This window comes from Microcaecilia unicolor, chromosome 9 (genome assembly GCF_901765095.1).
Source record: "Microcaecilia unicolor chromosome 9, aMicUni1.1, whole genome shotgun sequence".
Taxonomy (NCBI): Eukaryota; Metazoa; Chordata; class Amphibia; order Gymnophiona; family Siphonopidae; genus Microcaecilia; species Microcaecilia unicolor.
In genome coordinates, this window is record NC_044039.1 from 87,840,061 (window position 1) to 87,866,382 (window position 26,322).

The 26,322-nt window shown below is 43.8% G+C and overlaps 1 protein-coding gene across 1 annotated transcript in view; it reads left to right on the plus strand.

The window, feature by feature from the left end:
• RYR3 (ryanodine receptor 3) overlaps window positions 1–26,322 on the plus strand; it is a 743,078-nt gene that overhangs the window by 79,469 nt on the left and 637,287 nt on the right. Inside the window, 2 exon segments of the mRNA XM_030213678.1 lie at window positions 2,283–2,357; window positions 22,413–22,491. Of these exon segments, the coding sequence (XP_030069538.1) occupies window positions 2,283–2,357; window positions 22,413–22,491 (154 nt within the window).

Sequence of the window (26,322 nt, forward strand, 5' to 3'; positions counted from 1 at the left end):
GCTGTTTCAGTGAAGGAGTGATTATATGGAAACCCAGCCATGTACCACCTACTCCCTCCCTCACATCCTGTCTTTTTACCATAGCCCTCAGTACAGAATAAATGAGTTTACTGAATCAGAAGCTGCACTCCTAAAGGTACTAAAAACTCTAGTATATATTCAAGATCCAAAAAAGAGATGTACAGTACTTTTTTACTCTGCTGATTCTACTAGTTAATGTGTTATACACTTCCGACTCTCATTATTGCACTCAGACCATCTTATACTAATACTATAGCACTGAGAGGGAGACTGGATGGTTTGAGGGGATTTCTCAGCATCACAGGGCCCTTCAAATCTAGGTCACTGACTGAAATCCACTTAAAAACCTGTGGAGGCTAAAAAATATGCGTATAGTATGTGAAATGTTTTGGTGGTCTCACTCCAGCTCCAGAGGCCATAGCAGAAACATCACAGACATTATTGAATTCTTATAAGTATGTGAATTCTGCTACTAATTTGTGACAAGGAGACAATGAAAAAGATAACACTTCCCATCTAGTCCTGCCTAATTATGCTCTCACCTATCCACCCTTAATTATTTGTTTGTCCTTAAGATAGTCTATATCCATGGTTACTTCACATGTATTAATTTGCTTCTTGAACTTATTGTAATTTGTGCTATATTCTGTACATTATTATATTGTATTCACTTTATTATTTGTTTGTAAGCCACATTGAACTTGTCTATTTCGGGCTAATATGGGGTATAAATGTCATAAATAAATAGTCAGGTATTTGATATACACTTCATGAACTTTTTTTTTTTTTGGATTCTGTTCTTAATGCTAAAGTTTAATTAAATGAAGCACTCACTTCCTGATATACTAGAAACTGTTTGTAGTAGGGAATGCTTAGCTACACCTTACCTTCTTTCTCTCACTCAAAATGCTGCTGAGAAGCTTATCCAAAAGGTAAGAGAGACAGCTCAAGCTATTACTCCTAGGAACACATCACTTTTTCTGGTTTTGCCACGCTTGCATGATGTGGAAGCCACATTCTTTAATTCAGTGCTATGTGTTTTGTACCATGCTAAAAAAAATTCTGCTTAACATTCAGCCATCAGTGGTCAGCATTTTTATAAACACTGACTGCTGCAGGCAGAATTAGCCACAGATATTCAATGCTGGGCACTGAATATCCTAGTGGGCTGGCCGCTAGAGCTTATACGGGTTTTGACTGATATTCAGCTTGACCTGCATAAGACACTTATATGGGACCGGGCTGAATACTGTTGGGACCCATATAAGGGATGAAGGTGCTCTCTGCTCCTCCAATTCCCCTCCCCCCCATGATGCCGATCCCCCTCCCTCCCACACACAATGTCAAGAAGGGCTGACTGAGCCCCCACACCCTCCCACTCCTGTGGTTCCCCCTCAGGCCTATGTTGTTGAGTCCTGGTGGTCTAGTGGAATCTTAAGGGCAGGAGCTATGATCACTTGCTCCTGCCCATTGCCGCTCCCTTTACAAAATGGCTGCTGCATCCTCTAGTGAGTACCGTGAGACTTCTGCTAGAAGTAATGGCAGACATTTTGTTAATGGACATGTGACGGACAGGAACCAGTGGGCATTGCTTCTGCTCTTGACTCCACTACATCACCAAGATTAGACAAGGTAGGCCTGTGAGGGCTTGGTTGGCCCTTCTTGACATCGGGGGTGGGATGGAGGGGGGATTGGCATTGTGGGAGTGGGAAGAGGCACTAGGAAGGCAGATGCCACAACCTGGAAGTTAACTAGGCCCTGGCAAATATTCAGACCGGTGCCTGGTTAGCTTTGCGACTAAAGTTAGTACAGCCTTTTGCTGTTCTAACTTTAGCTGTTTACTTAATTGGTTAGCAGTCTGGATATAGCCACTAACTGGTTAAGTCCCAGGATCTGCCTACAGAACACCCCGGCACTAACTGGACAGTGCAGGGGTGGTCTGTGGTGATATTTAGTGGCATTGTCCGGTTAAATGCCTCTGAATATCAACACTTTGCAGGTCACAAGCAATTTAATTGGGCAGCAGCCTCTCCTCAGTTAAATTGCTTTGAATATTCCTGTGACTCTAAGCATTTTGGTCTTATGTTCCTCATTTCTCATGTTATTGTATTCTCTGAGCAGTAAAGAAGAAATTTTAGATTCTTCATTATTTTTCAGATGTTGTTATATGTATGCGATGATGACAATGATGCAGGATGCTAACGGATGTGGCATGATTTTGATAGTACTGCAAGGTGCTAACATGTTGTTTATTTCAATAGGCATCGCAAGGAGGTGGACACAGGACTCTGCTTTATGGCCATGCTATCCTGCTGCGACATTCATTCAGTGGAATGGTGAGTGTTTCGCTCTGTTCTTGCTCTCCTGCTCTTTAACATTTTTTTAAAGCCCGCTCACCTTACTCATTCAAGAACTAGGACTCTCTGCTTATTTCTATGCAGATGACATTCTCCTAGTTTATCTCACTACCCCCCTGGCTCCTGATGTCTCTGCTCTTGAATCATCATTACTCCAGATTTTCTTGGACAGTAGAGGAGCTTCATAAATAGATCTATGATTGAAGGGCTCAGGGGTGTTTGTTAGAAGTGAGAGCTTCTATTCCTTTTCTTTTTCCTTTGTTTCATGGATCCTACTTCCTCTGGCTTTATTCCTAGTTCTCTCCAATTGTAGACTGTCGAGTTCAATTTATTTCTTGTTGTTGTGAGTATTTGTATTCATATTTGGGTAAATGTTCAAAGTGATTTAACCAGCCAGAAATGGCTCCTGGCTGGTTAAATCACTTGTTCAGGGCTAACCGGTCATTTGCAGCAGCACTTAACTGGTTACTGCCACTGAAAATGACTGGTTAGCACTTAAAGAAAAACTGGCTATTTTGGGGTTGTTCTGGGAGCAGAGTTGGCACTTGACCAGTTAAATGCTGATATGCAATACTTAACTGGCCAAGGTCACTGCATAAATTGGACCTCATAACAGTCAGCCTATCTTTATGCAGTGTCCCATAGATGGTTAAGTTCTGAATATCACACTTAGGGGTCCTTTTACTAAGGCGCGCTAGAAAGCAGTGCTGCTGAGAGACTGAGCTGGGACCAGGGTAAGACCGCTGCTGCCGCCCCCCCCCAGGACCGCCACTGCCGGGTCCCCCCCCCCCCCGGACCGCAGTGTGGCCAGACCACAAAAATTGGGGGGGGGGGGGGGGCGGAGCCCAAAGTACTGGGGCACATTTTGTCCCACCTCCCTGCCCCCTGCCGCAACTTCACATACCTTGGCTGGCAGGGGTCAACAAGCCCCGCCAGCAGAAGCCTTCCTCCAGCGCTGTTCTCTGCCTCATTGCCTGGCCTACAGCTGCTTTTCTCCTCATGTCATGCATGCTCAAAACCGAGCATGAGCGACGTGAGGGGAAAAGCAGCTGCAGGCCAGTCAATGTGGTGGAGAACAGTGCTGGAGAAAGGCTTCTGCTGGCAAGACTTGGGGACTCCTGCCAGCCAAACCAGAGGCCCTGAAGCCCTATGTCTGCTCCTCCCCACCCTCTAAGGGAGCCCAGTGCTGGAGTTTTCTCTCTCCCCTATTCCTGTCGGGATGTGATCACCCAGGTCCTGTCAGGAGCAGAAGAGAGACAGACTCCGGCGCCAGACCTCCCTTGGAGGCTGGGCCCTTGGGAAACCTGTTCCCTGTGCCCCCTCTCTCTCGGCAGCCCTGCTAGAAAGTGGTCGGTGCAGCAAGTAGCACGTGGGTTCGCTGTGTGCTGCAGCCACTTTCTAGCATGGCTGAAAAATGACCGTGGTCGACTTTTTTTTTTTTTTTTTTTAATGGCCATGCACAAATTTCCTCATTAGCACATGGACATTACTGTCAGGAGCCCTTATAAAGGCTCCCGCATTACTCCTGCACTAACTGGGTACTCTCCACTCCCAGAGAGCCTCCCACACTGGAAAATAAAAATATTAACCAGCGAGGGCTTAGCATATGCTAAGTGGAACACTACTGCGGGATGCCTCAGCACGTCCCATGGTAGTGCTCTTTTAGTGCATGGTAGGCCTATCACGGCTTAGTAAAAGGGTCCCTTAATTGGCTATAGTGTAGCCGACTCCAGAAACCTGGAATTTCAATGCCGGAGCCGGACATGGCCTGACACTGAAATTCTGGGCATAATTCTGGTGGCGGGCAACAAAACACTGAGCACCACCAGCTGAATATCGACCCTATTGTTTTCACTTTTGAGCTGGTTTTCTTTACAAAAATGTTCTTTGTTGAATTTGTGAAGTGCGATAAAAAAATTATATATATATATAAATCTATATATATAAAAGGCAAGACCAACGTTCTATGAAGCCTCCAGCCGGAAGTGTGAAGCGCCAGAGATATCCGGTTTCCCCATGAGTGAAGGAAAACAGCACAGCACGAAATCTCACACAGTGAAGGACTCAGAGGGGGGGAGGGGAGAGAGATGCCCTCACTCTCTCTGTAACAAAAACACAGAACAGCAGGAAACTTAACACTGAAGGACTGGACTCGGAGGGGGGAGGGGGAGGGAGAGAGGGCAGGGACACACACTCCCACATGCACACTCTGAAGAAAACCTTGCTAGCCCCCGTTTCATTTGCATCAGAAACGGGGCTTTTTTACTAGTCTATACTGTAATTGACATAAAAAAAGCTGAGAATGTGTTATATTATGAATTGAAGAATTATGAAGGGGAGAGGAATGTGGGAATTTTGCTGTTTGCTAAATTTGATTTTTACCTCTTTTTGCTTCTTTCTGTGGAATTTTTGGTTACTAATGGTAAGGCAGAAAGGCAGAATGAAGGCTCTTTCTTCGGAAACCCCATTATCTATCCTGGGACAGTAGCCATTAGACAGTTTGTTGGAGCTCCACTCAGTTTGTTGGGTGAGGCATCTGCTGTTGGGGATGGCAAAGTTGATGCCTCCCAACTTGTACATGGAGTTCCCTTGAGCCTGTCCAAACTATCATTTCCCAGCCTCTCCACAGGAGATGGCGAGCAACAAGCAGTGAGGTAGCTGGTTCAAAAGTGTTTCCTAGTGGGATGCTATTATGAACTGTAGTTGTTGAAGCAGAACTGGGGAAGAAAAGCAGGGAAGTGGAGGAGTAGTCCAGCAACCCTGCCTGGATCGAGAGGAGAAATAGTTGTTGGATGATCATACACAATAACACACACAGTAAATGACTACAGATAAAAACCTGCATGGTCCATCTAGTCTGCCCAACAATGCAACCAGAGCTGCATCGGCCTCTGTACAGGTTATATTCATTCATGGTTAAACACAGGTTGGCAATTTGCCATCTTGCCAACCACATATAGGCTGTTAAATATGATGGAGTTTTGGCATAATATATGTTATAACCAAAGTATTGCTAATAGTATTTAACTTGCTAATTAAGATGTCTTCCCTGCCCCCTTGAGTTCCACAGCACTCTCACTTGTAGCATATGATAATAAAGTGATATGCAATATTGGGATTGCCGAATTTTCACCTGTCTTTTGCTATTTGTAGGACAGAGATTGTAGAAGTCTGCCTGACATTGGCCTTAGTTCCCACTACTCTTGTCCATCATAACACCTCAGTAGGCATGTTGTGTTTCCATCCTTTCTATTTAGGTATTCACTCTGTTTATCTCATGCATTTTTGAATTCCCTCACCATTTTCGATTCCACCATCTCTCGTGGAAGGGTGTTCCAAGCATCCACTACCCTGTCTATGAAAAATTATTTCCTGCTGTTACTCCTAAGTCTACCTTCCTACAACCTTAATTCATGTCCTTTAGTTGTACTGCCCTTAAGTCTCTGGACTTGTTTGTACATTAATACATTTAAAGTATTTAAATGTCTGCATTATATTACCTCTCTCTCTCCATTCCTCTAGTGTATACCAGGGGCGTATCTGAACTGCGGCGGTAGGGGGGGCCAGGGCCAGAGTGAGGGGGCACATTATAGCCCCCCCCCGCCGCCGCCACCGCCGCCACCGCCGCCATTGCCGATCCCCCTCCCCCCAGCCGCTACCATTGCCAACCCTCCCCCTCCGTTGCTCGCTTACCTTCGCTGGCGGGGGACCCCAACCCCCGCCAGCCGAGGTCCGCGTCCTCCTGCCGCTGCCGCTGCCGGCTGCCTTTGGTGCTTTCATTTGTCCATTGAAGCTGGCGCCAACTAAAGTTTCTTTTGACTCTGACGTCGCTGCACGTTGTACGTGCAGGACGTCAGACTCAGAAAATGTTTCTGAGTCTGACGTCCTGCACGTACAACGTGCAGCGACGTCAGACTCAAAAGAAACTTTCATCGGCGCCAGCTTCAATGGACAAATGAAAGCACCAAAGGCAGCCGGCAGCGGCAGGAGGACGCGGACCTCGGCTGGCGGGGGTTGGGGTCCCCCGCCAGCGAAGGTAGGCGAGCAACGGAGGGGGAGGGTTGGCAGCGGTAGGGGGGTCCAGGGCGAAATCTGCGGGGGCCCAGGCCCCTGAGGCCCCACGCAGATACGCCCCTGGTGTATACATATTCAAGTCTTCCAGTCTCTTCTCATATGTCTTTTTGCACAAACCGTGTACCATTTTTGTTGCCTTCCTCTTTTTATATCCTTGATGAGATACAACCTCCAAAACTGGACATAATACTGCAAGTGGGGCCTCACCAATGACATTTACAGGGGTATCAACATCTCCTTTCTTCTGCTGGTTATACCCCTTTGTGAAGAAACAGTGTGTTTTAAGCCTGTAAAATGTATTGTATATTTTCCTGCCTAAATTAATTTTGAAGAGTATTTCTCTATTTTGCCAGCAAATACTCGGCGTCACACTTGATCGCAACCTTACTCTCGAGACTAAGTAAACTCAGTAACAAAGAAAATGTTCTATTCAATGTGGAAGCTCAAATGATTAAAATCTTTCTTCCCAAGATCAACCTTTCGATATCTAATACAATCAATGGTACTAAGCCATGCAGACTATTGCAACGGAATCTACGCGGGTTGCAAAGACCAACTCATAAAAAAACTCCAGACCACCCAAAACACAGCATCCAGGCTGATATTCAACAGAACACGCTTCGAAAGTGCCAAACCTCTTCGAGAAAAGTTGCACTGGCTCCCAATCAAAGAATGGATCACCTTCAAAATCATATACGGCGTAGTCCCAGGATACATGACAGACCTTATAGATCTGCCAATAAGAAACAAAGTCAAATCGTCAAGATCCTACCTAAACCTCCACTACCCAAATTGCAAAGAAACTGAAATACAAAACAACTTACGCATCCGGCTTTTCCTACATAAGCGCAAAACTATGGAATGGCCTCCCAAAACCTGTGAAAACAAAGCACGACCACCTGAACTTCAGGAAATCACTAAAAACCTACTCCAACAACCCCATGTAAACTTCTTCACCCAGCAAAACAGCATGACTATAATTGTACTTAACAACATGCAATCTTCACCCCTTGCGATCCTCCACTTATAACTCATTCGATCACTATACAACCTTGTATCTGTTATCAACCCACTAGGCAAACACCTTGACGGTACTATGTAAGCCACATTGAGCCTGCAAATAGATGGGAAAATGTGGGGTACAAATGCAATAAATAAATAAATGATGCATGTTTATGCTTAAAACTGTTACAGAGGACTGACTTCTCTTTCTTTTAGTTGGCACATAGACAATAGGAAGTGTTGTAGTGATATAACCAGTTTTTATTTAAAACTTGACTTTTCTGGGCTCTGATTGGTACCTGGAGTTTGAAATTACCCAGCAGATGCTGGCTGTTGATTCAGTTTCAGTCTGGGAGAAGAGAGAGAGAGATCCCTTTGCTGAACAGATATATGCCCTGATCTCTCCAGGTACTTTCTAGGAAGTATGCAAATGTTTAGTTAATTTTCTAATTGATCCAATTTTCAGTTACTTGTTACTGTTTGCTATTTGCACATTGTTTTTTTTATCCACTGTTCCAAGTTCTGAGAATAAACACTTTTGTTTGTTTGTTCTGCCTGTCTGGACCGATAAAGAATCCTGGTGGTTTGTGTGTTAGGTCTGTGAGTTCTTTCTGGGAACTGTGGCACTACAGGGAGTGTGGCTCCAGTAACCTAGAAATCACTGGGGATAATTTGTGTTACACTCTGTTACACTCCTCCAGGTGTACACCCTGCTTGCGCAGGGTATGGGCATTCGAGGATGTGGTGGCCATCTTGGATTTGGGCATCTCCAGGAGAGGGCAGCCATCTTGGAGATGGGCATCTTAGGTTGTGGCAGCCATCTTGGAGTTGGGCGGCTTCAGGAAGGAAGCCCATATTTGGGCGTAAGACATCTCCTCTGATGGAGGCAGCCACCTTGGAACAGCTGCACGTGTTTGAGCCTAATTCCTGCACTATTTAAAGCCCTGCCACCAGTCCTTCCATGCTTCGGCTTCTATTGCTGTAGAGGTCGCGGTCCTTGTCTGTGGTCTACTGCCGGTTAGCTTATGATCCTGTGTTTTGACCCTTGGATTGTTTTCTGACTACTCTGCTGTATTGCTGCCTGCCCAGACTTTGGACTGGCTCCTGACTACTCTGCTGTATTGCTGCCTGCCCAGACTTTGGACTGACTCCTGACTACTCTGTTGTGTTGCTGCCTCCTTGGTTCCTGGACTGTGTCAACTTTCCTGCCTGCCTGGTTGGTGGCCGTTCACCCCACTGGTTCCGGAAGTCCTTTTGGCTGCCTGCACCTGGGGGCTCAACTCTCGGGGAACGGCAGTCACTTCCCAGGTGAAGCTAGGGGTTGTCTGGCTGCCTGACCGAGTGCGGTGCTGCTCCATCTTCGACGTGCTCAGCCGGGGCACAAGGGCTCACTTTCCCAGCCGTAACAATTTGAGAGCGGGATACTCACCCAGAGGCAGTTGTGACCCAGTCAGTGGGAGGAGGGTGCTAGTGTGGAGCACGAGCGGCAGGTGCAGGCGGACCTGAGCTATGCTGGGGATAGACCTTCTAAGTGGCCATAGGGTAACCCAAGGCAGGTGGCTAAGTGTTTCGTGACACCCTTTCTATGCAGTCTAGCATTCTTCTGGCAATAGCCACCGCCTTGTCGCATTGCTTCATCACCTTGAGATCCTCAGACACTATCACCTTGAGGTGATAGTGTGCATGCCAGTCTCTCGCCCCTTTACACATACTGTTTTTTGGATTTCTACACCCCCAAATACATCACCTTGCACTTCTTGACATTTATCTCCCTCTTTTCCCCTTCAAGTAGTATATAGCCTTCCCCTGCCTGAGTTTCCACCTCTGGTTAAGCCTCAGGTTATAACATTGGATGGTCTGCTTTGGTTAGATTTGAGGAGAAGATTTTTGCTTTGTCTTCAGAAGTAAGGCCTTTGATCTAAATTCAGGATTCACGTTATTTGGCTTAGGAGTCTCAGATAGGAGCCTTGGAAAAAGACTGTGGCTAATATAAATGCTCCTAATTCTGGCTTGATTAAGGATAATACTGTTTTGAGACCTTGGAAAATCAGGTTCGGCATTTGAATCTACATCTTTTGAAGTCTCCCAAGGAGTTAAAAAAAAAAGTTATATTTTATGTGCCCAAAGAGGCAGCTGCTCCTTTGAATGAGATCTATTTTTGTTGGAGAGACTTAGAAGATCATTGCATGGTGGAATTCAAGGTCAGGATCACTTATCATTGGACAGCTTTGATGTGACTTGATTTGGAATCTATAGTGGTTGGTGACACGCAGAGGGCTACCCTGCTTGCCAATTTTATTTTTGAGCAAGACCTGAATGTGGATATGAGACTTTATTTTCAAAATGCTAATTCCTTATTTAGGAGTTAAAGAATTTGGATGTTTCTTGATCTTGCCAGGTCTTCATAGGAAAGGAAAAAAATATTTCTGAAAATGCACCCTGAAGTTCTGGGAGCTTTATATGTGCTTCGTTTTCAATAAAAAATACATTATAAAATTAAATAGAGTATAGTGTCGATTATCTGATCTTCTGTAATCTGACCATCCAACATTTTTTTCTATTAAAAATCTTTGTTTTAGAACTATTTTTGAAAATCGGGAACTCCATGCCTTTGTTTATGCATTGTTTGAGGGGTTTATGCAGTGTTTCCATATTATCCAATTTTTTTACTTATCCAACAATCGGTCGGTTCCGTTTACGTTGAATAATTGAGACTACTGTAATGTAAAATATGTATATGACTCACGTCGGTTAATGCTTATTCTTGATACCCGACAGACTCAACAGGACATCACTAGAGTTAGTGGTAAAGGAAGTGAGATGGAGATAAGTGTGATTCATGTTCTTTTTTTTTTTTTTGTAATTTAGATAATATTACTTACGGGCCCTTTTATTAAAGTACTAGTAAAAAGGGCCCATTTCTTAACTCAATGAAATGGGCGCTAGCAATGTAATGAGTTCCTGCCATTAATGTTTCCACGGTTGTATTCTGAATATAATTGTTCTTTACATGTGTAAGATTTCTTTATATACAATATTTTTTGTGTAAACTGTGTTACAATGTGGTAAAAGGTTTCCTTGTTCAGGCCCTTCAATCAGTTTAACAACCACATCAGAAGAGCTCCTTACTCATGAGAATGCAACATACATTTGCCCATGTGAGAGACTGAGAGTGAGTGTGTTTTACAGACAGTGTAAGAGAGAGATACACAGAGTGATTGAGTGTGTGTGTATGTGTGTGTGTGTGTGTGTGTGTGAGATGTCTGTCTGTGTTTGTGTGTGTGTGTGAGTGACAAAGTGATTAAATGTTTGTCTTCCCTTCCGTTCTGTGCACTTGCCTCCACTGGTGTTCATACCTCCCTGTATATGATTGTTTGTTAGAGATTCAATCCACTCCACTTCCCTCCTCCAAGTTTCGTTCTGTCTGATTGGTTCTTCGTTCCTGTGATGTCGCGTTTGTTTGCTTTGCAACTATGCAGCGTTCCGTTTCCTCGACGTGAGGGCGGGGACAGTGAGAGCCAGTGAAATGCTGAACTACAGACTTACGAGCCCTACACTGCCACAGTGCCACAGAGTCAGCTTCAGAATGTTAGAGGTGCTTTTTATTATATAGGATGGCAAGTTTTTGTATTTACCGTGTATTAGTTGCAAAAACTAGTGCATGGTAAGTGCAAAGCCTGGTTGGTAAATGCAGGGGGCATGTCCAGCATCTGCCTTGCATTTAACGTTCAGAGCAGACGCTTACCCCATTCTAGGAATTGTAGAGGGAGATGTAGCAGGAATAAGGTAATTTTGAACAGTTTATTTGGTCTTGTGGGGTTAGGTAGGAGAATAATTAATACAAATGAGATAACCGGATCGTCCACAAAATAAGTATGAACAATAGTAAGGGCAAAACAGACAAAGAATGATCATTACCATTCTATTCTTTTAACCCAAACTGGGCTCTGGGCACTAGTCTTTTTAACTCTGTGTTCACATGTCCCTATTTCAGGGTCCCTTGTACCCCCTTCCCTTTGTCAGTGGCTTTCTCCCTGAAAATGTGACTCCCAAGCCAGGTGTACAATCCCTACATAAGATTAATTGAGCTCAATTAAAGTCTGGGTCTGGCCAGGTATGTGGTGGTGCAGGCTTAGGTTAAGTTGGAGGGGGATGTGGGAGGCTTTTTATTTCACCGAAGTTCAGCTCCTCCCAGTGTTCTCTAGGCTTCTCTCTTCAGCACATGTGCCCTTTTGGTCTTCAAGTTTCCATGTGGCAGGTACAAAGCTACACTGCCTCATCACGCATCTTTTTTTTTTTTTTCTTTCCTTACAAAAATGGTTTGACATCCCTCCTCTTCTGAAAGGAGGTGAGGTGGGGGGTGGCTCTTGTTCCTCCTTATGTCATTCACTCAGCTCCTGTCCCTTGAAAGGAACTCTTTCAGCAGGTTTTTTTTTTTTGGGGGTGGGGGTGGGTTAGGGGTAGAAGTCTAGGAACCCTCTTTCCTCCTAGCTGCTATAAAGCAGAGCTGGAGGAACTTTTATTCATTTTTATTCATCAGCCCTTATTTCCTACTGGACTATTCTTCTGGGATGATCCTAGAAGCTCTCATTCTCATTTTTTGTGTATGGCATAAGATGAAACTTTCAAGTGATAGAGTAATACACAGACAGCATCTGGGATCTTAAAATATATATAAAAAAGGGAGGAAATAAAAATCTTGCTTTGATGCTAAGATTTCCAAAGAAGAAAATGTGGCAAACAGCCTTCTTTCAGCTGGTGAGGAAATTGCAGGGCCAGAATAGTTAGCTGGTTTGTAGAACAATAATGTGTCTCTCTTTAGTAGTTAGTTATATTTGTATGTTTTGTGTTATGCTGATATATTGTGACCTATATTATACACTTTAACTTAGCTATTTGCAAGGGCCAGTAATCCTGTAGATTGAATACTTGCATGTGACCCATTCCCCTAGTCCCATTTGAGCCTCCCTGCTCTTATCAGAGGGGAGGAGTGGCTTAGTGGTTAGAACACCAAGCTGATAACCAGTGCCACATGGGTCAAATCCCACAGTTGCTCCTTCTGGTCTTGGGTAAACCACTTAACCCTCCATTGCCTTCCAAGCAACATGAAAATACCTAGTGTACCTGAATGTAACTCACGTTTAGCTACTACCAAAAAGGTTTGAGTTTATTCCAAAGCTCAGAATGGAATTTTTAAACATTTCTTGAAACCCCTCGTCATTTTGGTAAGTTATTCTTCTTCTCCTCATGGGTCAGAGATCTTTTTTTTTTTTTACCAAGAAGTCTTAAGTTTGCTCATTACAAATTCTGTCTGTGTGCCCCTGTAATCAGCATTTTCTTTTTACCACATGCTATACTGAACTGAAATATCAAAGAAAGACTCTAGAATTGTTCTAGAATCAGTGCAGCACTTTAATTCAGTGATCTACATTAAAGGGCCCTTTTACAGAGTGATGGTAAGCCCAACGCGGGCTTACTGCTCACTCTTCCAGGATTACCGCTGGCCCAATGCGGCCACCGGTGGTAGTTCCACCCCAAGCGCATGCCATTTTTTGGGGAAAAAGAAAACCCCCAGAAATGACTTGCACGACAATAACCGTGTGCTGCCCGGTTACTGCCAGGTTAGCGCAGGAGCCAACATCTCACCACCTTAGTGGGTGGTGGTAAGAGCTCCCCGCCTCATGGCCATGCGGTAAGATATCTCACCACATGGCCATTTTTTTAGCTTTTAATGGCTGCGGAAAAAACGGCCGTGGCGCACGGGAAAAACGGTCCTCGCCGCTAGTGCAGGGCCTTTTTTCCTGCAGCTTTGTAAAAGGACCCCTTAGTTCATTGTATACTTAATTGTAATAAAACTGTGGAAAATGTAGAAAGCACGTCTTCTCGTCTAAATATTCATTGGGATTAATGTACAGTGTAGCAATTCTGTCAGCACATACTGTGATCATAGAACAGAGCTATTGAGATAGAAGCTACCTATATATATAAGAATGATTCTTGTGAACCTGAGGATGTTTGCTTAAAGGCAAAATGGACTGAGTTTGTGTTTTTATCAGAAAGAGAGGTAAAATTAGTTTTGAAATTTTTGAGAACCAGTGGTAATTTGTTAGACCCATGTCCTGTTGGACAGTCCAAGATTTTGGAAGGTTTGGCTCATTTTAGAGGTTTGGCTCATTTCCTATAACTTAGCTGACCATGCTGTAAATTTTAAAGGCCCTCTTTGCGCCCCAGGAATACCCTTCTCCGGGGACAAAGGGTCTGCGCTTCCACTATCTGTTGGGCCGACTGCCTAAATTCTTTTGATATTCCATCCCAGTGATATTTCTGTTGTGGAAGCACCAGAAGGCGTAACTCTAGGATAATGCCCATGACCATGGCCTTCTGTCTATCAGAATCTAAGTGAATCCTTGGTCATCTATGTACCCACATGTATTCTATTAAAATGCAACAGTAATCTATATACACACTGAGTGTCAGTTGTGTGTGTGGCTTAGTTTGTAGTATCAATGACAGGTAAAGAATTATTGGAAATAAAGACAGAGATAGATGTCAGAAAGAAGGCTTTATTCTTACCAAGTTTTCAATTAAGTACAGACATCAAACAGATTCTGGGTTCAATTGCATAGAGCTCTGCCGTCTGAGAAGTGTTGGGGAAGACTCCAACTCTCTGTCAAAATCTTATCTCTTTTATAGCCCCAGGTCCCAATACAAGTCAATTGTGAGGTACCTTTTTTTTCTAATATTTCTCAATTTCTGAGATCATACTTTCGTATCCGGCCAGATGTTCATCTGTACCCATTTCTTTTCCGTTCTATCTATTTCTAGAGATTGCCACACTTCCGTCAATGTCAACATGTTTTTGGAACAAGTTGTTTTTCTCGTTTACTAAAATATCTTTATATTAAGATATCCGTTTCACATCTTCCTTTTGTAATACCTTTCATAACATCTTATGATCTGTGTGCCATCTTATGGAAAATAAGTCCCATTTTAAGAACCTCATTTTATTCCTTTTACCCATTATTTTTTCATTATAGGTGCTATATTCAATTAGAAAGTTGTACCTGGTTGTGTTAAGACTCATTGTTCAGACCTGCTTTTTGCAGATTCTCAAATATGACATCATTAGCTTGTTATTTGGCCTAGTCAGTACTTTTTCAGTTGCTTTAGGCTGTGTAGCTTAGCCCACCACTATTCCAGTGGTAGGTCTGAAGCCAGGCCACATATTAACATTCCCCTCTTCACCCTATCCCATAGGGTGACACTAGGGTTAATACACCATGGTACCATCCATTCCAGAAGGTATCCTATAAGGCCATCAAATTTTCTGAGTCTTACGGTTAACTGGTACAGTCAGATTTGTTTTTGGTTTGAGATTACCATCTTGGCACCACTTCAATTATTTCAATCCTTCTTATCTATATCTGTGGTTATACAAAAACTTATAATTACTATAATAATATTTTTGATTCAACCCTTTAATATGCAGGTTCTAACTTATTCTTACCTATGTGAGTATATATTGTTATCAATCATAAATTCTTTGGTTATATACTGATTATATCTTGAGTATACATTTGCATAGATTTGCATAGGTTATGTAGACATTTTGCTCATGTATCACATCATCTTATAAAGCTTTATATGGTTATATTGTATCCCTGTGTGCTATTACCTGATTATACAGTTGCAGACATCTCTCTAGTGTCTCTAACATTTGCATAGCGATTGGTCCTTCTCAGAGGGAGATAGTCCAAGGTGTTATCTCCTGTGGTGTTGGGAAGGAGATTTTCGTACAGGACATATTGTCCTGCTGTTGTCTTTTTCATTATTGCAGTTTCAATTAAGCGTTCTACTAAGCCTCTAGCACAAGGGATTATGCAACATCCTACTAATACAAAAATTGCTACCACTATAATTATAGTAGTGGCTGCTGAAATGATAAATGTCTTCCATTTACCAAAAGCTCTATCCATCCAACCAGTCCAGGATGTGTCAACGCCAGAGTTCTCTGCCAATTCTTGTGACAGTGAGGTTAAGCCTTCCAAAGCTCTGGTGATTGATCCATCTGGAGCAGTATTGTTAGGGATATAGGTGCAACACTGTGTACCTGTTTTCCGGCACACTCCGCCATCCGATGCCAAAATCTGGTCAAGAACTAATCTATTTTCTAACGTCATTCTGCTGGTGGCATCTAATTGTGTTGCAATTCCTTGAACCGCGTCTCTGGTGTAATTGACAAATCTCTGCTGGTTGTAATATATATAGTTGATCCAGTCTAAATTCTTATTTATAGTAGCCCACCAAAAGAAAGCTGATTCGAATCCTGCAGCTATTTGGTTTCTGGCTTTGAACTCATCAGGAACCCCTCTTGGAACTCCAATTGCATCTATATAGACCCGATCATCAAAAGATCCAGGCATTGCATTTCTCTTCACTCGTGAGGAAGAGCTGCTATGAGGAGGGAGCAAAGATGCTATTACAATTGGAATTACCAATTTGACTAAGGCACATCTGCCTGTCCAACTTCTGTGAAGTGTATGGTGGATAGTATGGGTTCCACAATACCACCATATGTCTGCTCTAGCCTGTGAAAACTCTGTGAGGTTCAGATTTCGCAGAGTCCCTTTTTCTAGGGTTGTGTTACAATTGGTCAAATTTCCTAGAAACCGTGTATTTTTCACCCCATATCGTTCCAGACATGTATGATATCTGGTAGCAGGATCTGGAATCCTGAATGCGGGTGGAACCCTCAGCCGAGGGGGTAAGTAGGGGTGGTGCTCGTCAAGATGTTGACAAGACTGATTCACTTCAGTTGTTACCTGAAGTAACTCTAGCATACACCAAAAACCATCTGGGTCATTGTGGAGATCTAAAGGAAAGGGGACTACTGTTGGTTCTGCTCTTGCATGGGAACAAAAATAACAATTAGAGACATTCAAACTCTTTGTAGTATAATGCGCCCATTCAAGCCACAGGTTTGTCTCTCCAAATCCTGTTTCTAATGCCATTAAATCTTTGGAATTATTAATTGGCACGATCTGGTAAGGAATCTTTACTTCTGGGATCTTTGTTGGCATCAGAGGATTCTTTTCTGGTTGGGCTGGGGGTGGAAGAATCTTAAATTTTCCAATGGGGTCTCTACCTGAGGCGTCAATTCCTAAGGAATAAGTTCTGTATGTAACAGCCGTTACTCCTCTGAAAGTGATAGCCACTTGATTACATTTGGTCATTGAACAGAGGCCAGTCACTCGCAATTTCATAATGGAAATGCTCTTTTTGAGATCTGGAATTTCGCTACCTGAGTAGGGAATCCATGAACCTGTGTACCACCATACTTGTGCCCAACTTCCGCAATTGGAGAAGGGACACAGGTATACTTCAAAAGCTGACAAATATTGCTGTACAGGATGTTCCCCACACATTGTGTAAGCACACACATCAAGGGTGATTGTGGTCGTGTCCTTAGTTGTGGGTAATGTTATTTCGGGGGTGGTAATAAACTGTTGCAAAAAACCTTCTAGATCCTTTGTTCCTTGTACCATAGGCAAGGTGAGCACACACAACAGAAGGGCTAGGCACTGCATGTTGGTAGTTTTCATGGTCAGATGTTAGATCTGGACTGTACAAAAGGCAGCTGGCGACTAAGGAAAATGAGTAACAAAATTAATCCAAGGGTCTTAATAAGAACTGCAATTGCTATAGTTAGTATTCCAAGGTATACCAATGCTTGATATATCATCCGGAAGAATTTGGGTAGGGTGGGTAAATTCTAATCGCTCCTCTTCCAGTAGGGTCGGGGATTTCGAAAAGGCTATATACTTCCAAAGGTCCCAATCCAACCTCTCTAATGAACAGGAAGGGTATCCAGTCAGTGCCCAGTACGGCGTATGTGATTAACCAAAAATCTACAACGTCACCAGTTTCTGGTCTTATTAGGAGGTCGTCGGTTTGTTCAACTTGTAAACCTAAGGTTCCTCCAAACAGTACCAGAGTGTGTGTGACCGTTCGACTAGGACCTAGTGTCCAACTCTCAAATAAGGGTTCACACAATGTTTGAAATCGTGTAAAGGGGTCCCAATTGGGATCGTCTTCTGGAGCTGGGTCCCAATGGGGATGTATTAATTCTCTTGGATCAAAAAGGTACTCTGGGGGTTCAGGGATTAACTGTTCACCTAAATTTAAAGGCGACGGTGGGGGAGAATCAGGTGGAGAAGGCTGGTTATCTGGTCTGTTCTGGGACATATATTGATAGCTACTTTGGGATGTTGAGCTATCTGGGAGGACGAGTAGCTGGGACGTTGATATTTGGAGTGGCTAAGGTAGTATTCGTGGGAGGAGGAACGTCACTAGTAGGCACCAGAGGATAAGGAGGAGGAGTGGGTCGTAATTCAAGCAAGGTAATATTATCCTTAAAAAAGCAGTTGTAAGATTGGGGACAATATGGACCGAGCTACTGATATTATTGGGAACACTTGTAGAATGCAAAACAGGAGAATTAGTGAGGACAGGAGTAGTCGCAGAGTTTTCAATAGGCACTGTAGGATTGCCAGTTGAAAAGTCTGTTGTGGCAGATGTGTCTGACCAAGAGGTGGGATAACTGGTGGCAAGGGGACTGATCTTTTTGATCGTTTGGAGGGATCTGTGTCCAAACAGGCGTGTGAATGTGGTGTACTGTTGGGGCTCTGTGTAGGCTGCTGTAGTAGGTGGTGGAGCAGGAGCAGTTGCAAGTACAAAAGTAGTTGCAAGTACTGCTGGGGTAGTTGCAAGTACCGAAGTAGTTGCAAGTACCGTGGCGTTTCCAGCTGGCAAAGTAACGTTGCCAGTGGGAAAGGCACCGAGTGTGATCCAAAGATCAAAGAGGTTTCTGTCAGCAGTATAGGTAAACAGGGTCAGGTCAGTACTGGATATATGTGGCACTGTACAATGGTGATATGCATTCAGGAACAATAAGAGGGGCATTTTTGATATGATATCTAAGTCTGACTTAGGACATGTTGCTCAAAATGTCCAGAACCCGAATAGTGATTATAGTGATTTTCAAAATAGCAAAATGTCTATCTTTTTCAAAAATGGCCACTTGCTAGTTTTTGTGCTTTGTGCGTTTATCTTTTTGATCTATAAAAAATAAAAGTCCAAGTGAAAAATGCACAAATCAAACTATGGGATGTAGGAGGAGCCAACATTCTTAGTAAATTGGCCACACTGACATCCCAGTATTGCAGTGGGGCCCCCTAGGGAGCACTGCAGTGGACTTCACGTAAAAGCTCCCAGGTACACATCTCACCTTTACTTCCTTATATTTTATGGGGAACCCTCCAAAACCCACCAGAAACCTACTGTACCCAACTGTACACCACTACAATAGCCTTTATGGTTGGAGGTATCACCTGTATGTGGGTACAGTCAGTTTTTGCATGCTTTTGGGGGGCTGACACTTTCCACCACAAGTGTAACAGAGTGGCTTATGGGCCTGGGTTCCCTTCTCCACAGTGCACTGAACTGACCACTAGACTACTTCAGGGACCTGCTTGCAGTGGCGTAGCTAGGGTAGTTGACACCCGGGGCCGGTCATTTTTTAACACCCACCTCCAAAATCTAATACTAGGCGTGCCGAGAATACAAAACACTCAGGACCTATAGAGCAATTCTAACATACCATAAGCAGTCATTTCTATGAATCACTCAAGGAAAAGGAAAGCATCTTAAACACTACAGTGAGCACTAGAACATCAATTCATTTATTGTAAAACGAAACCAGACAGAATAGTACAGATCGTCGATGCTGCACAGTCAATGCCAACTGAAAGACATGTCTTTTTCACAAACACAGATACACCCTAATCCACTATAGAATAATAATAAACTTTCTATTTAGACAAAAATTAAACTGAACCCCCGATGCCAGACTCTGCATACAATGCAACACCACAGAAACAGAAAATGTCCTCTAGTACTGTGCAAAATATAAAGACAGCAGATGTAAATTTGAAAAACATGTACCAATCACCACTTTACAAATTAACAAACAGAAATAAAACAAATATAGAAAATAAAATAATACCATTTTATTGGACTAATACATTTAGCTTTCAGAGGCCAAAACATCCTTCCTCAGGCCAATATAGTATAGTGCTGTTACAGTATCCTATCCTGACCTGAGGAAGGGGGTTTTGTTCTCTGAAAGTTAGCCAAAATGTATTAAAATTAGTCCAATATAAAGATTACCTTGTTTACATGTTCTATTATAAACATTTATTAACACAGCTACAATACTACTTTATCCTAAAGCAAAAAAATAAAAATATATATTTTATTTACAGTTTGTCGTCTCTGGTTTCTGCTTTCCTCATCTTCTTTTCACTGTCTTCCTTCCATCTAGCATCTGTCTTAGTTTTCTCTCTGCCATCCAGTGTCTGCCCTCTCTGCTGTCCCCTCCATCCAATGTCTGCCCTCTCTCCCTGCCCCTTCCATCCACCATCTGCCCCTGTCTGCCCTCTCTCTCTCCCCCTTCCATTCACTGTCTGCCCTTTCTATCCCTTATATCCACTGTCTGCCCTTTCTCTCTGCTCCTTCAATCCACCATTTGCCCTCCCTCTCCCAACCATCCAGGGTCTGCCCTCCCTCTCACTCCCCCTTCCATCCAGGATCTGTCCCCTCTCTCTGCCCCTTTTTTCCAGTCCCCAGTTTCAGCCCCAGCCCTTTTCTCCCACCAGTCCTGAGCTTCAGCCGCTAGCCACTTCTCCCTGTCCCCTTTTCAGCCCCCAGTTTCAAACCCAGCCCTTTTCTCTCACCAGTCCCGAGCTTTAGCCCCCAGCCACTTCTCCCTGTCCCCCTTTCAGCCCTCAGTTTCAACCCCAGCCCTTTTCTCTCACCAGTCCCGAGCTTCTGCCCCAGCCACTTCTCCCTGTCTCCTTTTCAGCCCCCAGTCCCAGCCCCTTATCCCACCCCAGTCCCCATCTCCCATCTGAGAACCCCCCTCCCCTCCCCATCCCAGCTGGGAACCCCCACAACACCCCTCTCCTCTCCCATCTGAGAACCCCACCCCAACCTGCCTACCAGTGAGCTCCGTCGAGAGAGCCCTCTTCTCCTGCTCCCACCCTGCCTTAAAAATGTTTGTGAAGTGGAGTCGCAGGCAGGCAGCGCCTCGCGTCTGCCTTGCTTGTAAAAGAAATAAACCTCCTCCTCCTAGTCGGGCCTTTCTTCACTGAGTCCCTCATAGGAGGGCAGGACCCAGTGAAGAAAGGCCCGATGACGACAAGGAGGTTTACTTCTTTTTCAAGCAGGGCAGACGCGAGGCGCTGCCTGCCTGCGACTCTGCTTCACAAATTTTTTTTTAAGGCGGGAGCAGCGGGAGCGAAGCACCCCCCCACCTGCTGACACCCGGGGCGGATCGCCCCCACTGCCCCGCCCTTGCTACGCCACTGCCTGCTTGCTGCTCTAATACGACTGGCCATAACATCTGAAGCTGTCATAGAGGCTGATATGTACTGTTTCTTTCATATCTTTGGGGGGGTGGGGGTGGGAGGGGGTCAGTGACTACTAGGGTAGTAAGGGGGGTGTCATTCCTTTAGTGGTCAGTTAGGGCACTTTTTTGTGTCTTAGTCGTTATTAAAACAGATCTAGCTCAAAACATCTTAGTTTTAGTCCTGGATCTGTTGGTTTTGCTCCATTATGGCAGAAAAATGTCCAAGTGTTAGGAATGCCCTAATTACGCCTCAACATGCCCCCTTGTGATTTGAACACATGGCAGATGAAATAGGTTTGAAAAATAGCGGTTTGAACGTTTTGGCAAGCAAAACATCCAAATGCTGATTGATAACACTTTTTAGGTGTTTTCTCTTTCGAAAATGAGCCCTTTAAGTCTCCTTTCTAAAAGAGTTTACAATGCTAAGTGTATACCTGAAGCACTGACAATCTAAGGGGTCCTTTTACTAAGCTGTGGTAAACTTAGTAAAAGCTTGCTGCAGTTTAAAATGCCTTACCGAGGACTTGCTTAGGCATCCTGTGGTAATTTTTGGATCTGTGTGCGCAAACCATGTGCTAAAAATATTGTAGTTTTTAGTGCAGAAAGAGCGTGTCTGGAGGAGATTGGGCATTTTTGCACTAATCAGTTAGCGCATGTACATTACCGTATGCTAACTGATTAGAGCAGGATTAGTGCATGAGCTCTTACCGCTTACAAAAGCGGTGGTAATAACTAGTGCTCATGTGCTAATTTTTTTAATGGCCGCGCACTAATAGCAAAATTTGCATGTGACCATTAATTGAAAAAAATGGAAAATCGCTATTGTTCGGATGCTGTAAAAATGGCCTTAAAGAAACCCACGTAAGGGTGTACTAAGCTTACTTTATACCGCAGCTTTTTAAAAGGCAGATAAAGTGACTTGTCTAAGGTCACGTCAGTGTCTGAAGTGGGATACGAGTTCTGGTTTCCTTGATTCTGAGCCCGTTGCACTTCTCCTGTAATATAATATGAATTATTTGTTAACATTAGGAAGGCATCGCCAGAAACTGAGAATCTATAAATTTATTCAGTTTTGTGTGGGAGCTTTTGGATAAGTTGGTACAAGACTAATCACTCCTGGCTCTTATTGATACCCTGCATAGAATCTTGGACCTGGGAGTGAATTTGGTGTTGGATATCTCCTCTGTTGTTAACAGTGTAAAACATAAGATTTTCCCAGTGGTGCTGAATGTACATATTATTTCAACCACCAGCAATGTTGAGATGTTTTTATTTTTAGTTGAAATATTTTGTATTTTGTTGTCACTTGTTTTATTATATTTTTATTATTTGTACATTGCCTAGAGTCCCCTTTTATAATGCAGCTGATCATAAATCTTAGAGTATAAATAAATAATACTGCTCCATTGTCTTTCTATTCATTCCCTATGGTAAATGCTGCCTTGTTCTGTGAGTTGTAATAATCACTTGAACATTTTTTTTTTTTTTAGTACTTGACATGTTTGACAACATCAAGATCCATGACAGATAAACTTGCTTTTGATGTGGGACTACAGGAAGGTTCAACAGGTACAGTACAAAATACAAACATCTTTCTACAAGTCAGAGAACTCCAAACAGCTCTAAGTACCAAGTGCTAATGCTTCAGCTGATAATATATTGCCCATCACGGTGAAGCCACTGTGCATACCATGGACATCACTGGTAAAGGCAAAGAGCACATAAAATGTATGTCCTGCTGTACTTGTTCTAGACTCTTGAATAATTCAGAAGTGAAATTCCCTCATTTATTGCTCAGAACAGCCTGATGATCATATTGGAAGATAAACTGTCATTCCCAGCATCTCCTCTTTTCTTCCCTACCATTCCACAGATCAACATAATCCCCTTCCCCCCCCCCCCTCCCTTTCTCTTCCTCCTCTTCCTCTTATGATTAGTGCCTCCTGTGGTGTCTGGCATCTTTCTTCTTCCCAGCTCCCCCTTCCCAAGGTGTTCAATGCCCCCCCTCTCCTGCCCTGCCCCATAATGTGTTCAGCAGCTTCCGTCCCTTCCGACCACCTCCAGGGCAGGACTGTTGCTGACATGGCAGTCAGTGTCTATAGAAGTCTCATCATGGCAAGCTCAAGGTTTTGAGTATTCACATATGCTCAAGCCCTGTTGGGCCCCACCCCCTGTGAACATCATCTTTTGGAGGGGCGGAACCTGTCAGGCCTTGAGCATGCACAGATACTCGAGGCCTCATGTCGCCATAATGAATTATCTATAGACACTGCAACTGCTATGTCAGTGCTGCCTCCAAATTGTGCTGCCCTAGGCAAACACCTAGACCACCTAGTGGACCAGTCAATTCTTCTCGTACCCATGAACTTGTCTGGGGGGCAAAATGACGCTCTGAAAAATTTAACAGAAAAGGATATAATTTGGTTTTCGGTAAAAATGAATAAAAAATGTATTGAGTTCAAAAATGGGCCAAATTGGACCAGAGGATCAGGGGAAATAAGACCTCACAAAAACCTGCCCAGTGCATTTCTGTGGGAGGAGGCTCATCTTCTGTAGCACAGACATTTACACACAGTTAAGATTAGCAGTTTCAGAATTCCTCCTTTCAAACTACTTCTCACTAATCCCTGCAACTGCCCCACCCTCTAAAACTAACCCCTGCAATTGCCTCAGCACCCCAAAATTGCCCCAACCCTCAAATCTCTCTCTCTCTGCAACTGCCTCAGCCCCTAAAACTATACCCTGCAGCTGCCCCAGCAACCTATAAACTGCCCTCTACAACTGCCCTACCTACAAAAACTATCCCCATAACTGCCCTATGACCCCCTCAAACAGTCTTAGCTTCCAAATCTAACCCACCACCCTGTAAACTGCCCCTCGCAAAAACTAACCTTCAACTTCCATACCACCCCCAAAACTGATCCCCACAAACTGCTCTCACCCCCAAACACTACTCCTCAACTGCCCTACCACTGCACAAACTGCCTCAACCCCCCAAATACCTCCTGTACACTGCCCCACTTTCCTGCAAACTACCCCTGTAAATGCTCCACCATTCCACAAACTGCCCCATTACCACTCAGTTTGGGTGTGGGGCAGGAGCAGAGCCCATGACCCTATCATTAATAAGAAGAAACATGTACATAAGTACATAAGTACATAAGTAGTGCCATACTGGGAAAGACCAAAGGTCCATCTAGCCCAGCATCCTGTCACCGACAGTGGCCAATCCAGGTCAAGGGCACCTGGCACGCTCCCCAAACGTAAAAACATTCCAGACAAGTTATACCTAAAAATGCGGAATTTTTCCAAGTCCATTTAATAGCGGTCTATGGACTTGTCCTTTAGGAATCTATCTAACCCCTTTTTAAACTCCGTCAAGCTAACCGCCCGTACCACGTTCTCCGGCAACGAATTCCAGAGTCTAATTACACGTTGGGTGAAGAAAAATTTTCTCTGATTCGTTTTAAATTTACCACACTGTAGCTTCAACTCATGCCCTCTAGTCCTAGTATTTTTGGATAGCGTGAACAGTCGCTTCACATCCACCCGATCCATTCCACTCATTATTTTATACACTTCTATCATATCTCCCCTCAGCCGTCTCTTCTCCAAGCTGAAAAGCCCTAGCCTTCTCAGCCTCTCTTCATAGGAAAGTCGTCCCATCCCCACTATCATTTTCGTCGCCCTTCGCTGTACCTTTTCCAACTCTACTATATCTTTTTTGAGATACGGAGACCAGTACTGAACACAATACTCCAGGTGCGGTCGCACCATGGAGCGATACAACGGCATTATAACATCCGCACACCTGGACTCCATACCATCCTAATAACACCCAACATTCTATTCGCTTTCCTAGCCGCAGCAGCACACTGAGCAGAAGGTTTCAGCGTATCATCGACGACGACACCCAGATCCCTTTCTTGATCCGTAACTCCTAACGCGGAACCTTGCAAGACGTAGCTATAATTCGGGTTCCTCTTACCCACATGCATCACTTTGCACTTGTCAACATTGAACTTCATCTGCCACTTGCACGCCCATTCTCCCAGTCTCGCAAGGTCCTCCTGTAATCGTTCACATTCCTCCTGCGACTTGACGACCCTGAATAATTTTGTGTCATCGGCGAATTTAATTACCTCACTAGTTATTCCCATCTCTAGGTCATTTATAAATACATTAAAAAGCAACGGACCCAGCACAGACCCCTGCGGGACCCCACTAACTACCCTCCTCCACTGAGAATACTAGCCACGCAATCCTACTCTCTGCTTCCTATCTTTCAACCAGTTCTTAATCCATAATAATACCCTACCTCCGATTCCATGACTCTGCAATTTCTTCAGGAGTCTTTCGTGCGGCACTTTGTCAAACGCCTTCTGAAAATCCAGATATACAATATCAACCGGCTCCCCATTGTCCACATGTTTGCTTACCCCCTCAAAAAAATGCATTAGATTGGTGAGGCAAGACTTCCCTTCACTAAATCCGTGCTGACTTTGTCTCATCAGTCCATGTTTTTGTATATGCTCTGCAATTTTATTCTTAATAATAGCCTCCACCATCTTGCCCGGCACCGACGTCAGACTCACCGGTCTATAATTTCCCGGATCTCCTCTGGAACCCTTCTTAAAAATCGGAGTAGTAACATTGGCTACCCTCCAGTCTTCCGGTACTACACTCGATTTTAGGGACAGATTGCATATTTCTAACAGTAGCTCCGCAAGTTCATTTTTTAGTTCTATTAATACTCTGGGATGAATACCATCAGGTCCCGGTGATTTACTACTCTTCAGCTTGCTGAACTGACCCATTACATCCTCCAAGGTTACAGAGAATTTGTTTAGTTTCTCCGACTCCCCCGCTTCAAATATTCTTTCCGGCACTGGTGTCCCCCCCAAATCCTCCTCGGTGAAGACCGAAGCAAAGAATTCATTTAATTTCTCCGCTACGGCTTTGTCCTCCTTGATCGCCCCTTTAACACCATTTTCGTCCAGCGGCCCAACCGACTCTTTGGCCGGTTTCCTGCTTTTAATGTATCTAAAAAAATTTTTACTATGTATTTTTGCTTCCAACGCTAATTTCTTCTCAAAGTCCTTTTTTGCCCTCCTTATCTCCGCTTTGCATTTGGCTTGGCATTCCTTATGATCTATCCTGTTACTTTCAGTTGGTTCTCTTCTCCACTTTCTGAAGGATTGTTTTTTGGCTCTAATGATTTCCTTTATCTTACTGTTTAGCCACGCCGGCTGACGTTTAGTCTTTTTTCCCTTTTTTCTAATACGTGGAATATATTTGTCCTGAACCCGGTGTTTCAGGACAAATATATTCCACGTATTAGAAAAAAGGGAAAATAAACCCTTTCCCCAAATTCATATCTGACTACTGATCATTTGGAAA